Here is a 19,328-nt window from a genome sequence, read left to right as displayed (position 1 = left end):
CACCTCGGAGTCACCGTGAGTTTTGTCACCTTATTCCCGGAGTCGATGTCGGGAAAGTGACAGACACTCATTCCTAGGTGAGTGACTGGATGAACCCATGTGTCAAACCAGCTCGGTTTGTTTTTATTTTGCTTGCGCGTCGAAATTTTAAAATTAAATTTTGAAAAAAATATTGAAAAATTCGGTCGGAAACCTTCACCGTAGGACTGTACGGCTTAAGCGAGTAGGTTAAGCTAGAAATGGAGCCGAGGATCGTAGCGGATGTGGAACAAAGGTAGTCGACGGTTGTTGTTCGAACGCCAACACTCGCAAATAGGACCAGCACCAGTGGCGATATCACTTTTCCAGCAACGCCAGCCGTGCAGGCACCCCCGGGTGGAGAAAGGTGAAAATCTATTTGCTAAGCATAAAAGTATCGTGACCTAAAATGTAGCAGCGGCGGCTGAAGGTAAAACAGTCAGTCAGCAGCGGCTTCAGGTATCCGGAAGTAGAAACAGACGCGTCGCCAAATGCGCTGTTCTGAAGTAAATTGGTTTGATATTTTAGAATAAATCATTTAATTAACTATTTAGAGCCTTTCATTCCCATGTACATAAATTTTCTGTTAAATTTCTTTTCCGTCCCCACCTGAAAAGGTACCTACAATCCTCATCGATTGCCGAATTAGTTCAGCAAATCTAGATTTGTTCGTGAAAATTGTTTTTAAAATGGTCATATTTTAATGTTGTGGAACTTTTAGATCCAAATTATTCCCTGTTTCATAAATTTTTCATTGAATTTCTATCTCGTCACCACCTGAAAAGGTACCGACAATTGTCACCTAAAATCGTCACCCGAATGCGACGATTCTCACCCACGGTGACTACGAGAATAGGGTAAGAACTCACAAAGTTCATCCGAAGTGACGTTCCTCACCTAAACCGACTACTGGAATAGAGTGACTTGGGTGACTCTACTCTCGTCACGTCACGCGAGGCGCAGAATAAGGGCCAAAGTCTTCGACTATCTCAAGCTCGTCGTCGTCGAGCGTGACTTTGTTATTACTGGTCAAGCGGGTTCGGTCGGTCTCGGATCCGTAGGCCAGCATGTACTTCGTCTTGGATGTATTAATCATCAACCCAATCTTTCCTGCTTCGCGTTTCAGTTTGCGGTAGATCTCCTCCACCGCCGCAGATGATCAGCCGACTATATCAATGTTATTGGCAAAGCAGATAAGTTGACTGGATCTGTTGAAAATCGTGCCCCGCATTTCGGACACCACTCGTCGAATAACACCTTCTAGCGCCACGTTGAACATCATGCAGGATAGACCATCACCTTGTCGAAGCCCCTTGCGCGATTCGAATGAACTCGACAATTCACCCGAAATCCGCACTGCGCTCCATCCATCGTCACCTTGATCAGTCTGATCAGCTTCCCGGAAAAGCCGTTCTCGTCCATGATTTTCCATAGCTCAATACGGTCGATCGTGTCGTATGCGGCTTTGAAGTCGATGAATAGATGATGGTGCGTAGGAACTTGGTTTTCACGGCATATTTGGAGGATTTGCCGTAATGTGAATATCTGGTTCATCGTTGACCGTCCCTCCATGAAGCCGGCCTGATGACTTCCCACGAATCTGTTTGCTTGTGGCGTTAGGCGGCGGAACTGAAATATTAAGCGAATCGTAAAGACAGCATGGCTTCTCAAACTTATATGGACTAAACGCCTATGCAATACAAATTCTATTCGAACACAATCAAGCTAAGGAAAGGAAAAATACGGGTAGTGATCTGCCTCATGATTCAAGATCCCAGAAAATGGCGATTCTCGTTCTAACAATTCCAAAAGACCTTCCATTCATTTCTAAACTAATGTAAGGATTTATTATTCAGAAGCTGTTTCAATACAATGAACTTATACAAACGTCCTAAAATATAGTGTCAAAAAACAAATAATTGTTGTGATTGCTATTGTAAGCAGCAGGTCTGATATTGCTACCGGTCTTCCGGTACAAGAAGATATGTTTTTGGTTTCTTCATTTTAATGAGAAGAGTAGAAAGCATCGCCCCATCGTCAAATTCTTAGTTGACTTCTCGCATGATGGTATTACGTCCCCAATCGTTGTAGCTGACCGAAATGTAAACAAAAATTTAAAAAATATATATATGCAGATCTAGAATAGACCTTCGATTTCACCGGTCTCGGTGTTCAGGTCGATGTCGAAGATGGACGGCCTCGTCGGAAGGCCGGGCATTTTGGTAATTTCACCACACATCGGCACGATGAAGCCTGCCCCTGCCGACAGGCAAATATCGTTGATGACCAGCTTGAAGTCCTTCGGAGCGTTCTTGGCACTAGGGTCCCCGGTCAGGGACATGGCCGTTTTGGCCATACAGATTGGCAGATTACCGAAACCCTGTTTTGGTGAAAGAATTTGTATTGGAAAAAAATCGATAAAAACATATTACTTTTGTTTACCTTCTCGGCGTATACTCTGACGGCATCCTTGACCTTTGGCGAAAGTTCTATACAGCCTGCTCCGTACATCTCCCGGGCAATCAAAAGCATCTTATCTTCGATCGACAGATCCAAATCGTACAGGAACCTGAACTCCGATGGCTTTTTACAGGCTTCGATGACAGCTTCGGCCAATTCGGTTGCTCCGGCACCTCCCTTAGCCCAATGATTGGAAACAACGGTGGCGTATGCTCCGGCCTGTTTGCAAGCCTTCTTAACCAGCTCATGTTCAGCTGCCGAATCAGTGGAGTGCGCATTGATGGAAACAACCACCGGAACGCCATATTTCAATCCGTTTTCGATGTGTTTCAGCAGATTGGGGAGACCCTTTTCAACCAATTCTAGATTCTCCATCGTGTATTCCCGACGCAAAGGAGCTCCAGCACTTACTGGTGGGCCTCCACCGTGCATTTTTAACGCACGAATCGTCATTACCAAAACTACCGCATTCGGAACCTTGCCCGAAGAACGGCACTTAATGTTAAAGAACTTTTCCATACCGATATCCGATCCAAAACCGGCTTCTGTGATCACATAGCCAGGTTTGCCCACCAACTTCAAAGCGATTTCGTCTGCGATGATCGAGGAACAACCATGCGCAATGTTGGCAAAAGGTCCAGCATGAACCATCACCGGAGTTCCTTCCAAAGTTTGCATCAACGTCGGTTCAATGGCATCCTTCAACAGAACCATCATGGCCCCAGTAACTCCCAGATCATCAGCCGTCACCGGAGCTCCGGCACGATCGAAGGCTACCACCATTTTCGCCAGCCGCTGTTTCATATCCTCCAAACTGGTGGCCAACGCCAGGATCGCCATGATCTCACTGGAAACCGAAATTGAGAAACTGGTATCTCGAACCAAATTCTTCTCGGTCGGAGCCAACCCAATCGTCACCTTGCGCAGATAACGATCGTTGACGTCAAGAACTGTAACGAGTTATATTTTTCACAGTCAAAATTCTGCATGTGATCATACAAAACCTAAAAAAAGCTCACCTCTAGTCCAGACAACGTTGTGCGGATCGATGTTCAACCGCGAAAATCGACGAATCTCCTCCGGAGTCAGAGTGTACGGATCGGTTTTGTCGATTCCCAGGCGCTTCAGTCGCCGAGCCTGGATCGCGGAGAATTTGCGCGAACCCTTGATGGCCGGCACCAGCCGTTCGTACAGGGCCTGATCCGTTTGGGTAGCCTCGTGGAAGATCCGGGCATCCAGCTGAGCCGCCAGCAGATTATTGGCCGCGGTAACGGCATGGATATCTCCCGTCAGATGTAGATTGAAATCTTCCATCGGAATCACCTGTGCGTATCCACCTCCTGCTGCTCCACCTTTGATGCCAAATGTGGGTCCCTGAGACGGTTGTCGAAGGCAAGCAATCGAGTTACACTTCTTGTGAGCCGTCAGGGCCTGAACCAAGCCGACCAACGTGGTGCTTTTCCCTTCTCCCAATGGTGTGGGGGTGATACTAGAAATTTAAATTTAAAGAAAAACAATCTCAATTTTTTTTTGATACGGTAAACTTAGAGTAAGAACCTACCCAGCAACGACGACATATTTCCCGTCGACTTCGCTGCGCAGCCGTTCCAGAACCTTCAGCGAAATTTTCGCCTTCTTGTCCCCGTACAGCGAAACTTCCGACGGGATCAAACCGATCTCGGATGCGAGCAGGGCGATGTCCTTCGGAGTTTGCGAACGGGCAATTTCGATGTCACTGAAATGTACGATTTATTTGATAAGACTTTTTTTCAAATTAAAATTTAGAATTCTAAATTTGGAATTTTAGTTTTTTTTGTTCTTCACCCACAATTAGAGATGTACTAAACAGTGATTTCCGTCCAAAGGCCGAATACTGAATATTGACTTTTTCACCTATTCGGTAAAAAGAATGTTCGGCCAAATATTCTATCGAGTTTGTTACAAGAAAAATACAAAAACGATTATTTAAATTTTCTTCTATTTCTTCCATCTAAATGTCCCTCATGTTTTTGAGTCGTCTTTATTCAACCAGTTGTTGGCAAGCCATCTGTACCTGTGGCTTGAAAAGCAGCATTTTCATAGCTTCCGGGACTGTCTACCAAGAAATTTACGTGAACGATTGTTTGAATAAACGTCTGCTTCCTTTCCTGAAGAAACACGGTTGTTCCGTATGTATTGTTTTGGCCGGGTTTGGCATCTTGCCATTACTGTAAAAAGGCCATGGAGTGGTACGCCGCCAACAACGTGCAGGTGGTTCCCAAGGACAAGAACCCTCCCAACACGCCAGAGCTCCGCCCAATTGAGAAATACTAGGCTATTGTCAAGCGAAACCTAAAGAAGAACAAAAAAAAAACTGCTAAGGACGAGCAGCAGTTCAAGGCAAACTGGCTTTTTGCGGCGAAGAAGGTGGACAAAGTGGCTGTACAAAATCTGATTGCAGGGATTAAACGTAAGGCCCGGCAATTCGGATTTGGAAAAGCGGAAGCCTAACTGAATATTTTTCCTGAATTTTATACTAATTGAACATGAAAAAGAAATTTAATTTGATTTTTTAAATAAACGATTTCACCGATTTACACGCGTTTTCCCTTGACCAAATTTTGACCGTATCGCCCTTTACCTTCCTCAATGTATGCTAAGAAAATGTGAAACATTGTTTATTTCACAAGTTTTGTCGTCCTTAAAAACTCATCTGCTGCATCCCCTCAGCACCGGCTACCCAGCTTACAAGCTCTGGAACAACAAAAAATTTGCCTTTTGAGGTTTAATTTTCATAGCTAATTGCTAGGCAACACTTCTGGCCTTTCAGGGACAAATTTTCTGGAAACTTCAGAGGTCTGCTCTGAGTTTTTTTTTGCTTATTCATAATTTAAAATGCTCGTAAAAGCCTTGAGCTCCCTGATAATCTTTAACCATAGTTTCCGATCATGTGCTTCACTCTTACACTTGGTTTGAACTGTTTTGGATATTCTTGACAGTGTTTTCATACCTTTTCACAACTAAAGCATAATAATTTTCAGTATACACAACGATTTTGTCAGCTCTCAATTTCATAATGATGGATTTTGAAGAAAACTGTGCACAACGATTTTTGTCTTTTTCATTTGTATCTTAAATATCTTATATAAATTGTACCTTAAATATGTATTTACAGGAAACAAAACGCAATCCAAATTTTGCATGTCCGATCACTAGGATCGCAGATTTTTTTTTTGCAAGTAAGCTTATACTAGTACCTTCCCTGGTAAATTTACAGAATTCAATTATCTGTCTTAGATTTCATATTCCACCATTCGAAAAAAATCATTTTTGTAATTTTTTGTAAATTTTGTAATTTTGTCATTTCTGCCATTTTTGTAATTTTTGTAATTATTGTAAATTTTGTAAATTTTGTAATTTTTGTCATTTTTGTCATTTTTGTCATTTTTGTCATTTTTGTCATTTTGGTCATTTTTGTCATTTTTGTCATTTTTGTCATTTTTGTCATTTTTGTCATTTTTGTCATTTTTGTCATTTTTGTCATTTTTGTCATTTTTGTCATTTTTGTCATTTTTGTCATTTTTGTCATTTTTGTCATTTTTGTCATTTTTGTCATTTTTGTCATTTTTGTCATTTTTGTCATTTTTGTCATTTTTGTCATTTTTGTCATTTTTGTCATTTTTGTAATTTTTGTCATTTTGGTCATTTTTGTCATTTTTGTCATTTTTGTCATTTTTGTCATTTTTGTCATTTTTGTCATTTTTGTCATTTTTGTCATTTTTGTAATTTTTGTTATTTTTGTAATTTTTATCATTTTTGTCATTTTTGTCATTTTTGTCATTTTTGTCATTTTTGTCATTTTTGTCATTTTTGTCATTTTTGTCATTTTTGTCATTTTTGTCATTTTTGTCATTTTTGTCATTTTTGTCATTTTTGTCATTTTTGTCATTTTTGTCATTTTTGTCATTTTTGTCATTTTTATCATTTTTGTCATTTTTGTCATTTTTATCAATTTTGTCATTTTTGTCATTCTTGTCATTTTTGTCATTCTTGTCATTTTTGTCATTTTTGTCATTTTTGTCATTTTTGTCATTTTTGTCATTTTTGTCATTTTTGTAATTTTTGTCATTTTTGTAATTTTTGTAATTTTTGTAATTTTTGTCATTTTTGTCATTTTTGTCATTTGTGTCATTTGTGTCATTTTTGTCATTTTTGTCATTTTTGTCATTTTTGTCATTTTTGTCATTTTTGTCATTTTTGTCATTTTTGTCATTTTTGTCATTTTTGTCATTTTTGTCATTTTTGTCATTTTTGTCATTTTTGTCATTTTTGTCATTTTTGTCATTTTTGTCATTTTTGTCATTTTTGTCATTTTTGTCATTTTTGTCATTTTTGTCATTTTTGTCATTTTTGTCATTTTTGTCATTTTTGTCATTTTTGTCATTTTTGTCATTTTTGTCATTTTTGTCATTTTTGTCATTTTTGTCATTTTTGTCATTTTTGTCATTTTTGTCATTTTTGTCATTTTTGTCATTTTTGTCATTTTTGTCATTTTTGTCATTTTTGTCATTTTTGTCATTTTTGTCATTTTTGTCATTTTTGTCATTTTTGTCATTTTTGTCATTTTTGTCATTTTTGTCATTTTTGTCATTTTTGTCATTTTTGTCATTTTTGTCATTTTTGTCATTTTTGTCATTTTTGTCATTTTTGTCATTTTTGTCATTTTTGTCATTTATGTCATTTTTGTCATTTTTGTCATTTTTGTCATTTTTGTCATTTTTGTCATTTTTGTCATTTTTGTCATTTTTGTCATTTTTGTCATTTTTGTCATTTTTGTCATTTTTGTCATTTTTGTCATTTTTGTCATTTTTGTCATTTTTGTCATTTTTGTCATTTTTGTCATTTTTGTCATTTTTGTCATTTTTGTCATTTTTTGTCATTTTTGTCATTTTTGTCATTTTTGTCATTTTTGTCATTTTTGTCATTTTTGTCATTTTTGTCATTTTTGTCATTTTTGTCATTTTTGTCATTTTTGTCATTTTTGTCATTTTTGTCATTTTTGTTATTTTTGTCAATTTTGTCATTTTTGTCATTATTTTTTTATTTTTGTCATTTTTGTCATTTTTGTCATTTTTGTCATTTTTGTCGTTTTTGTCGTTTTTGTCATTTTTGTCATTTTTGTCATTTTTGTCATTTTTGTCATTTTTGTCATTTTTGTCATTTTTGTCATTTTTGTCATTTTTGTCATTTTTGTCATTTTGTCATTTTTGTCATTTTTGTCATTTTTGTCATTTTTGTAATTTTTGTCATTTTTGTCATTTTTGTCATTTTTGTCAATTTTGTCATTTTTGTCATTTTTGTCATTTTTGTCATTTTTGTCATTTTTGTCATTTTTGTCATTTTTGTCATTTTTGAGTTCAAGCTTAAACAAATTTTACAAAATATAAACAAGACATAGTCCATGCTTTTGTTTGCCTCCAAAACCCCAAACATTATGCAGCTCTGGGACACACTAATCGGCAGTCAGATTGAGCAATCATAAATAAATTTAATTCATTTGGGAAACTGAACCTCAATAAGATCATACAGTATGAGCTGACCTAGAATCTGTACCTAGTTCGGTATTGCAATCGGGGTTTTTGTTTTTAAATTTTTACCTTAAACTTTGGAAGTAAGAAGAAATCACGACAGTTCTTTCTTGTGAAGTAGATTCTTGTTTTTCCCAACACTAAAGTCCTGAGTAAATAATTGTAGAAGAACTTGATAAATAACCGCCATTTCTCAAGGTCATTGCAGCACTAGATCTTGTTTACCACTCCGTTTAATGGCACTCATTACACAATTAACAAACCTGTTAATGACACTAGTCTAACGATCTCCACGGCACAAGTCTTCGAAGCAAAACTCACCTCGGCACCTGGTCCAAAGGCTTCAATGGCAGCAGTTTGATCGGCCAACGGAACTCCATCTCGATCAGCTTCCGAGCGACTCTGGCGTAAGACTGAACGGTGTTCTGCATCAGCATGGCGACCGTCATAGGGCCGACGCCTCCTGGAACCGGGGTCACGAAACCGGCGGCCACAAGCGCCTCGTCGTACTTCACGTCTCCCACCAGCCGCTGGCCGGACTTCTTCGTGGAATCTAGACGAGACACACGAGAGACAGGAGGTTAGAAGAAGGGTATCTCAGTCTCAGTCAGTATTTGAGAGGTTTCGATTCGATTATTCTGTATATGACGGACGACAGCTACGACGAAGTATTAGAAGCAATGAATAACAGCCGAAAAGAGATGGATGGATTACTTTCGGGATTGATAAGAACAGGTTCTAGACGCGCTAGGGTGGTTCCTTATTTAAACTGAAGTTCTAAATTTTGATAAATGATAGGCAGTAGGTACTGAACAAAATTTTTGACATTGCGGTTTTGATTCAATTGTTCGATCAAGAAAAAAAACCCGTTCAAAACCCCCCTCGAAAGAAGTTCGTTTGGTATTCAAAGCAAAGCAAACGACAAACGACCGTACAGAATTAGTTTACAAAAGATTTTGAATGCTAGACGTTATCGCTCAATTTCACCTTTTTCAGCTTTATTCTACTTTACCCTTCAAAAACCTACTCTTCGGTTTTATGGGTCGAGACAAGATCACATTTTGTTTTGAATGTTAGCACGGAAAGTCACAAAAAATGACCAACACGTCTCGGAGTTCAATGTGATTATGAAAAAAGTCCTTTGAACGCTAAGAAACGTTCGTTCTAAAATTTGTCTCGCACAGAGTAAATTTTTTCAAAAACACTTGATATTGATTCAAAAAATTCTTTCGTTGAAATGAAATCCATGTTTTATTTAAACCAATAATGTATAATGATTTAAATTCAATATCATATTTTTAGAAAGAAAGAATTTTATAAACAATACTTTGATTTTTTAATTGGATCAAATCATTTATTTTGATGTGAAATGTGAAAAATTGAGAATATGAAAAGTAATACCAAGCAATTTTTATTTGTTCCAAAGTCAATGTATATTTTCAATGTTTTGTGGGTTTCTTTTGTAAAAAAATGTATGAACTCTGATTGAAAAGTTCAACAGCAGTAGTAAGTTGAAGGCATTTTAAGTAATCAAGTTTTGCTAGAATTTTTCAATTAAGTAAAAAACAAAAATTGTTTGTTCACTTTAAGCTGCTATCAAGTTTGTATAGATGAGAGAAAAATATTCAGAAGCCCCTTTGGACACAATCCACGCGCTTGTGCCGCTCACAAGTGATTTTTATACGTCAGCGTATCAAAAAATCTCAAACTTCTAAAAAAATTCAATAACACAAATCACACAAAACCAACGAAAAAAGAGAAAAACATTTTTTTACATGTTTTATATCATTTTGAAAATCAAAATTTAAGTTGGAAAAAGTGTAAATGTTGACAACTTTTACAAAATAATTAGTTAAAATACATGGATTGATTTTGTTGCATTTTTCAAAATTCTCTTTGAAGCCAACAAATACTGCTACATTTTGTAAAAAAAATATTTATTTTATATCTAATGGGGTTGTTTAAAAAAGCGAACAAAAACAGTCGTAAATGAGTGAATTCACGTCACGTCACGTCACTTAAAAAAAAAATAGGATCTAATTTGGAAATGATGAGGCATTCTGATACACTAAATTTTACAGAAATCGTTAGGAATCCGGCTAAGTAATAAAAGTGTTGATTTTTTAATTTGTTCGTTGTTTTTCAAAAATAAAAACAAAAATTTTAGAAAAAACTGATAAGAAATAATAATTTTAACGTATTATTTCTCAATATGCTGCTATTCAAGTGCCAGTTAAAATAAGGAAAAAGTAAGGAAAAGATACTGAAAATTTATGATCCTACGAGTTGGAATAACAAAATATCAATTATAAAAGTGTACATAAAATTTGAAGGCTCCAAAGAATTTTTCAGAATTACTTGAAATTTCGTGACGTGAATTCAGTACACTATCCTGTTCTGTTTTAACCGAGTAAATTCATGTCACAACTTGAAAGAGGCATAACTTTGTTCGTTGTTGTTTAATCGAGAAGCCATGAACACGAAATTTGAACAAATTGTGAGAAATTGTTTTATCTATAATTTATTTGAAGACACCAATATCCTATTTTTACGGAGAGAACAGAAAATCGAAGTGGTATGTACTGAAGCCAAAAATGGTCAATTCTAGCGTGAATTCACGTCACAAAAGTAATCGATCACAACACAAACAACTTAAACTTTTAATGACCAAATGTAAGGTTCAAACTCGATTGGCACGTTTGCTACTATTTTTTCATTTTCAAGTAAATTAGTTGACTTCTAGAAGTTGAATTATAACTGTTCCGAAAAGCCCGGTAGTTAAAAAAAGGATTTCGGAAAAAAAACCCACAAAAATATTAAAATTCTGAAAATTATAAAAAGTTTCAATCATAAACTCCAGTGAATCGAAATTGCCCAAATTATGAAAACTGTACAAATATGAAGTACAATATGTTATTCAAATTGTTGAGACCTCACAAATTGCTGAGATAAAAATTGAGAAAAAAATTCAAAAAAAAAAATGGCAGAAAAAGTTAATTGTCGAAAATAAGTAATTTTTAATTCAAACTGTATGGCAAAACTGTAAAAATGATCAAAATAATGAAAAAAAAATTGTTACTGACATAAAATTCATTCGAAAAGTTAAATTTTAAAAACATGGATATGAAGTCAAAAATGTAAAAAAAAATACAAAAACTGTCTAAATTTAACAAAAAAAAGTAGAAAAATGATACATTTATGCAATACCTAGTAAGACGGTGTTATAAAAATGCGTAAAATCGACAATCATTTGACGAGTTGAAACAAAAAAAAATAAGATAAAGTAAAGGAATAACAAAAAAAATACAACATTGACGACATGAGAAAATAAAATTTGAAACAAATTAAAAACTGACAAATCGGGAAAATTAACAAGATAGACAAAATTGGTAAAAATGTTTGGAAAATGATAAAGACAGAATTGACTAAATAGCTTCAAGAACATATGTCACATTGTGTTTATAAAAGATGTTTAAAAGAAGAAAAAAAAACAAACACAATTTTTTCAGAAATGGAAGTCTGAATCATTTTCAGGCAAAATTAAAATATTTGGTCGGTGAGTCTCCATACACTTTGTTTTTGTTTAAGGATTTGTAGTCCATATTTATAAATGTTAATCTGTAAAATCATTCCAATACAATGGAAAAGCAATATTTTTCTTTGAGTTTTTTATTTTTTCATTTTTATTCAAGTTGTTTTTTGTTCTGAAACATACAACAAATAACATCGCCCGGAAGGATTAATGATTTATATTTTACTAGCTGATCCCGTACGAACTTCGTTTCGCTTTAAATCATTGGTACGTCAAAATGAGTTTAGAAAAGTTTATTTATCGATTTTTTTTACAAAATAACTAATAATTATTATCAAAAACGTTATTTTTAGTCAATTTCCGACCATTTTTAGTAATTTTTGATTTTATTTTCATCATGTTTTTGATGCATTTTGCACTTATCTTGTTTTGTTTATAATGTTTGTTTTCATTTGTCATATTTGCTGTTTTTTTCGTTCTTCATCATTGTTTAGTGGTTTTTAGTCATTTTCAGTCTTTTGTTTGAATTTGTTTTTTAACTTTTTGAATTTTTCATCTTTTTGTCATTTTTTAGTACTTAATAATTTTTTTTAAAAAACTTTTGTTTTTATTGTTGCATTTTATCACCATTTCAGAACACAAAAACGTATTAGTGGTATTTGTCTGATTTAAATTGGTCCTGTTATAACGAAAACTAAATTATAATGTTGTTTCTAAAAACCGTTCGATTTTGGCACATGTGCCAAAATCGGATGTTGCCAAAATCGAATGTTGCCAAAATCGAATGTTGCCAAAAACAAACGGGGTCTGTATATGTAAAATAAGGTCAGGAACTTGCAAACAGTGAACAGTGAATATAGACGCCCCTTTCGCCGACCCTTGACACGGAACATGCTACCTGGAGTCAATTGCTCATGGTTTATAACCCTCATCTGAACATTTTCATCTCAATCCGATGCATGATCACGACAATATCGCGAAAACAGCAAGCAACTAACATGGACGGCCTTTTTTTACCACGATTCAAAACTTGACACCTGAAAACAATTATCTTTTCTGTTAAACTACCATGTGTCAATTTTCAGTACAGTTCTATGCTCAATCAAGAGAATATCGTAAAAACAGTGAACAGATATTAACCCCTTTTGCCGACCCCTGAGGCAAGATTTGAAACCTGAAAGCAAAAGAGCGTCCCTCAAAACTCCTATGCGGAAATTTTCATCTCAATCCAATGTAGAATAACGTCAAAATCGCAAAAAACATTAAAGTTGGGTATGGACGACTCCTTCAGCCGACTTCTGATCCGCAATTCGATACTTGAAATGGATTGCTCGTCCTTCAAAACACTCATGTGCTAATTTTCATCACAATACGATCTATAATAACGCCAATATCGCAAAACATTAATCAGTGGATATGGACGACCCCTTTGGCCGACCCCTGACCCTTAATTTGATAACTATAATCGATTGCTCGTCTCTCAAAACACTCATGTGCAAAATTTCATCACAATCCAATGTAAAATAAAGCCAATATCGCAAAAACATTAATCGGTGGATATGGACGACCCCTTTCGCCGATCCCTTACCCTAAATTTGATAACTTTAATCGACTGCTCGTCTCTCAAAACTCTTATGTGCAAATTTTCATCATAATCCGATGTAAAATAAAGCCAATATCCCAAAAACATAAATCAGTGGATATGGACGACCCGTCTGGCCGACCCCTGACCCTAAATTTGATAACTGGAACCGATTGCTCGTCTCTCAAAACACTCATGTGCAAAATTTCATCACAATCCGATGTAAAATAAAGCCAATATTCCAAAAACATTTACCAGTGGATATGGACGACCCCTTTGGCCGATCCCTGACCCTAAATTTGATAACTGTAATCGATTGTTCGTCTCTTAAAACACTCATGTGCAAATTTTCAACACAATCCGATGAAAAACAACGCCAATATCCCAAAAACATAAATCAGTGAATATGGACGACCCCTTTGGCCGACCCCTGACCCTAAATTTGATAACTGTAATCGATTGCTCGTCTCTCAAAACACTCATGTGCAAATTTTTATCACAATCCGACGGAAAAAAAACGTCAATAACGCGAAAACAATATTTGTCTTGTATGGACGACCCCCTTCGGAAGGGGTCATCCAAAAATCTATAACATTTTTCATCATTCCTGGTCCTAATGAGCATCCATGCCAAATTTCAGATCTCTAGCTCTTAAGACGGCTGAGTCTATAGAGGACAAACAAACAAACAAACATACAGATAATTGCTTTTTATATATATAGATGAAAATCTTTTTTTTTAATTTATTATTTGGAATATCCTCATTACAATTGGTGATATACAAATGTAACATGAATTTATATTCATATGTGTTTATCTTGAGAAAATAACTCTGATTAAATAAAATTTTAAGATACATGTATAACAACAGTCCAACATCCTTTATTTGGATTCTAACGAAATACAGTGAGCGAAATAAGAATTGCACCACTATGTATTTTGCTTGTTAAAATATGAATGATTGAAAATCACCAAAACTTTGTTCTATAAATTGTTTTGAATTGTTTAACGGATAAATCAAGCATAAGTTTACTTTTTTTGGACGTTGCAATTGGCGTTGAGGACCAAAACTATGGAAAAAGGGTGCGAAATAAGAATAGAACCACTTGTGTTTTTTCAACAAAAACCAGATTATTTCTAAAAATTTACTGTGTAAAAGTGAATAATAATGCTTCTACGAATTGTCTGAATAGATAACTGTATTTTAAGGAGTTTTCTAGAATTTCAAAGATTTTCAAAGGTTTTAAAAGGGGGTTTCAAGAGATGCTCCTCTAGCGTTTAGGAATTTGATACTTGAGCTATAATACTTTATAAAACTGCTTTATTTCTTCATTATCATTCATAAGTATGATGCAAATTGACGAAACATAGATTTGATGCTGAATTTGAATAAAATAAACAGGCTTCAAATTCAAAAATACTAATGTTTTTAAATAATCAAGCGCTATTTCTCTAGTTTCAAGTCATAGATGGCAGCACTATCTTGCAATTAAACCGAATTGATGCCCATTTTCGAATATCTGGTTCTAATTTAGGTGTGCTGGATGATTTTGGTCAAGAAATAAGTACTTGGTAACGTGTGACGCCTTGGAAATTCTTAGATCACAATATCAAAAAATAAGAATTTCATCATGAACCCATAAAAGTGAATTTCTTGGACCGATAATCAGAATAATTTTGTACTTTCCGATGGGGCTTAATGAACCAGATAACTAGCAGTGTTATTGGTATGATTTGCAATTGAATCGGAAGTTGAGATGTGCAGGAATTTTGGCGGTGTTATATTCTTGTGCTGGTGTTTTTTTTCGCAAATCCGGAAAAGATTTCTGCAGCGTGAACTCCAACAAAACTGTGTAGGAAAATTACATCGAGATGATGAATGTGGGCCTAAATAAACCTGAAAAATCAATATTCAGACTTAATTTGGTATTAACGGCGAGATAGTGCTGCCATCTATGACTTGAAACTGGAAAAAGTGATGTTTATTGAAAAAAAATCTAAGTTTATGAATACCAACTTGTTTTTTTTTTCTGATTTAAAATAAACCGAAAATGTTTGATTCATCATTTCACGTCATTTTAATGAAGAAAGTAAGTAGTTTGGTAAAGAATTACAGCTCAAATATCAAATTCCTTAGTTCTAGAAGAGCATCTCTTAAAACACCATTTTAAAACCTTCGAAAATCTTTGTAATTCTAGAAAACTCATTAAAATGCAGTAAACTATTCAAATAATACGTAGAAGCATTATTATTCACATTTACACAGTAAATTTTTAGAAATAATCTTGTTTTTGTTGAAAAAACACAAGTGGTTCTATTCTTATTTCGCACCCTTTTTCCATAGTTTTGGTCCTCAACGCCTATTGCAACGTCCAAAAAAAGTAAACTTATGCTTGATTTATCCGTTTAACAATTCAAAACAATTTATAGAAGAAAATTTTGGTGATTTTCAAACATTCATATTTTAACAAGCAAAACACATAGTGGTGCAATTCTTATTTCGCTCACTGTATTAAAAAAACTTCCTTATTTCCTCCTTCCTTCCTTAAATCATACTTATTCTTTAAAATAATTACACAATGTTTGTATGCTCATAGTCTATATCCCAGACAACCAGAAGTCGTATTTTCTTTTACAGATTACATCGTATAGAAGGTTATTTATACTCATTTTCGTATATCTGCACCTACAATGTGCGGTCCATGCATATTCTTTATCGTATTTAAAAGCATTGCATGATTTTATTACGACAAGAAGTATTTATGTACATATGAACTCGACCTTTGTGTACGACAATTCGCAAAAATCCGTGAAACGACCGATATACGGTGATCAGCCGTGATTGAGAGATTTTGTCGTGCTATGCATAAAATAATTCGAAATAAAAAACGTATATAACTGCATTGATTCGTAATAATGTACATGCAATCGTATACCTTTGCAAATTAATTTGCATGTCTGATTTTCGTAAAACGTATTTGCTGGCAATCGTAAAAGAGTACAAAAAAGTTCAATAAAATCGTTTATGATAATGGGACATCGATGATTGGAATCGTATTAAAGGAGGCTTCAAAATGTTGGTCTATTTTTAGATCATCGATGACGTTTTCTACGATTTAAAAGATTTAAGTTATAGAAGTATACGATTTGCTTTTGGTTTAATGCCTTTGAAGCAAATCCCCTTGAATTTATATATTCCAGATAGCGTCGAGGAACCATCATGAGCTGCTGATCGAATCGTCAGGGGATCAAGTCCAGGCGCTAACAATAAATTCATGAACGTGAAAAAAATCAGCAATCAGGCAAATAATAAATGTGTACGATATAAACTTGAATTTGACAGCAAAAAAACACATTTCTTTGAAACAATCTTATTTTTATTTTTTTTGGGGATGATTAAACCAATAAGTTTAAAATCTCAAAAAAAATATTTTTTTTCAACTGACGGAAAATGGGAGCCCTGCACTCAAGTCGCAAAAGACGACCAAATAAGTCGTCAAACTTTCCATATTGTTACGAAAAATGTCGTATATTACAACCTCAATCATCTATATGATGATGTGAATTGTCATAGTATATTCCAAATAGAATCAGGGTAGTCGTAAATGATGCGCATGACAAGTCGTGCAAATCGTAATTTAATACAATCCAAATCAAGAATATGTTTGCTAATGTACCTATATGGCCTCCAAAATGATACGTATATACTGGTTTTGCTACATTATATACGATATGTTTACACGTATATTTGCACATATATTTGAGTTGCAAATTCGAAATACCCACCAAATGGTTGTCTGGGATGGATACGCACTTCAGAAAAAAACTTTTTTTTTTGTTTTTGATAAACCACTCGTTTATGGCATTTTTGTACTTACTACAAATTCACGAATCCGTATCGAACTGTTGGTTTAAACATTTTTTTTTCACTAAATGATTAAATAATATGTTAATCTATCAATCCTTGTTACTGTAAACTGTTTGAAAAGTAGTTTTCAAAATCCAGGAGAAAACACCACTGTTTTCAGTTCGACTTCCAAGTGTAGGTAATCCTCTTTAGATTATGCTCCACTCATTATCCGAGTTTACACAAGCTGTAAGCGACTTGGACGCAAGTGTGAGAGCTTTCGCATCTGAGTGGAAGAAAGAGAATTCTAACCGAGAGCGCCCTAGTTCTTTAGACATACACCTCAGTGTAAATGAAGAAAAAAAATGAGACTTTTACTACACAACGTACAAAAAATAACAACAGTTTCTTCTCCGCACCAACAAAAAATCTGCACCGAAATAGGCACCAACAACAACAAAAATCATCAGAAAAAAAATCAGAACAAATTCTGAAAAATCAGGACACATCTGGCACCTCTGAGCAGCGTCTTTTCTCGTGAACGTAACAAGAAAAAACTGTGTTAGCTCTCAGATTTCTCCTCAACACAATGCGCAATATATTTTCCCGGAGAAGAGAATTCTCTTCGTCAGCAGATGTGAATGCTCTCACTCACTCTTATGTGTTGAAAATCTTACTATAGAGTGCAGTGCGATTTATCTTTTCCCGCACAGCTTGAAGGGAGCAGATGAAAAAATTTGCACTCTCTTTCACTGGATAAGCCGATCTGAGGAGTTTCGCCATCCATGGTTGCAGCTAAAAGAAGCTTAAAAACATGAGAAAAAAGTAAATGGAAAAATGCTAAATTTTGTAGCCTCAGAAATCCTTGGTCAATGTGTTTTTCATGCTATAAAAGGATTGGCAGTAAGGTAAGAGTTATAACCATTCTGGGCTCACTTCCATCTGTACCGTTGAGCCGTCAACACGTACGCCGGAGCATCGTATCGTTGCTGTGTACCTGCAGGAACATTTTACATTATTTATTTTTTCCTTACCTGTATTTCAATCAGCACTTTTCAGTGCTAAAATTATTTTCATTTTCTTTTATTCATATTTTCTCTTTTCTTTCCAGCATGGGGAAGTCTTCGGCCGGCTCAAGGGCCGGAAGAAAACGGATTGCTGAACCTAATCCAGGGCCATCTGCCAAAAAAGTTGAAATTTCCAATTCATTCGATGTCCTTCATAACATCGGTGATGAGGAAATATTCATATTTAATTCTGATAAGAGTACTAAGAAACCTTCTTCTTCTTCTTATACTCTTAAAAACGAAAAGATTCCACCAATAACGGTCACGATTCCTGACTTCAATGCCTTTCGAAAAGAAATCGTCACTTCCGTCAAGGATGTGAAGATTTCTTTTCAGATCGGTCGAAGGGGAACTGCTCGTATATTGGCGGAATCTTTTAATGATTTTCAAAAAATTTTAAATTATTTGAATAATAAAAAACACCAATTTTTTACGTACGACACTAGAGGTGATCGTCCTTTTAAAGTTGTACTTCGTGGTCTCACCGGCGATCAGACACCGGATGAGATCACAAATGAATTAAATTCTTTGTTAGGTTTTTCTCCAATTCAAGTAATTCAAATGAGGAAAAGAACCAACACGAATAATACCAGTAGTGTTGGTTTTGCTCCTGAACTTTATTTGATCCATTTTAAAAAGGATCAGGTTAATAATTTGAAAATTTTGGAAAAGGCTCGTCTTATATTTCATTGTCGAGTAAAATTTGAACCTTTTCGAAAATCCCATACCAATTTTTTACAAAATATTACGCAATGTCGTCGTTGTCAAGCTTTTTGTCATGGCACTAAAAATTGTAGAATGAATGCCAGATGCATGTTTTGCGGCTCATTCGATCATGAAAAATCTAAATGCCTTTTTGGTGGTGATAAGCCAAAAACAGAATTTTTTAAGTGTGCGAATTGCGCAGGTAATCATTCCTCAAATTCTCTAGATTGTCCCGTTAGGGCAAAAATTGTTGCTTCTAGGAAAAACCCCAAAGTTTCCAGAAAAGTTTCTTCTCCTCCTTCCTCTTTTTCGTCTACACACGTCAGACCGGCAAACAACCTGCCTGTTCGCAGTCAGCCTCGGCCTACATTGGAATCACGGCTGGGTAATACCCGAAGTGATTTTAATGTTACCTGGGCTGATTCTGCGCCACAGACTCGTTGTTTATCTCAGAGGTGGTTGAAAATGGGTTGCCTTCTTCAGGTTTAACTAATAAAAATGGGAAAAAACCAAGTCTCAACGTTCATGCGAAGGCTTGGGAAAATCCCCG

At 35.2% G+C, this 19,328-nt stretch overlaps 1 protein-coding gene across 2 annotated transcripts in view; it reads right to left on the bottom strand.

The window, feature by feature from the left end:
* Nucleotides 1-1,838: 1,838 nt before the first annotated feature.
* LOC129761037 (C-1-tetrahydrofolate synthase, cytoplasmic) overlaps nt 1,839-19,328 on the bottom strand; it is a 46,991-nt gene continuing 29,501 nt past the window's right edge. For both annotated transcript variants that reach the window (XM_055758746.1, XM_055758736.1), the window contains 5 exons: nt 8,367-8,598; nt 4,040-4,213; nt 3,498-3,967; nt 2,461-3,428; nt 1,839-2,398 (listed from right to left, as the gene is read on the bottom strand). In XM_055758746.1, the coding sequence (XP_055614721.1) occupies nt 2,156-2,398; nt 2,461-3,428; nt 3,498-3,967; nt 4,040-4,213; nt 8,367-8,598 (2,087 nt within the window). In that variant the 3' untranslated portion in view covers nt 1,839-2,155. The remainder of the gene's footprint in view (nt 2,399-2,460; nt 3,429-3,497; nt 3,968-4,039; nt 4,214-8,366; nt 8,599-19,328) is intronic.

Source organism: Uranotaenia lowii, chromosome 1 (genome assembly GCF_029784155.1).
Source record: "Uranotaenia lowii strain MFRU-FL chromosome 1, ASM2978415v1, whole genome shotgun sequence".
In the NCBI taxonomy this organism is placed as follows: domain Eukaryota; kingdom Metazoa; phylum Arthropoda; class Insecta; order Diptera; family Culicidae; genus Uranotaenia; species Uranotaenia lowii.
The sequence above is the reverse complement of the archived record's forward strand: the minus strand, read 5'-3'. Positions and strand labels throughout refer to the sequence as shown.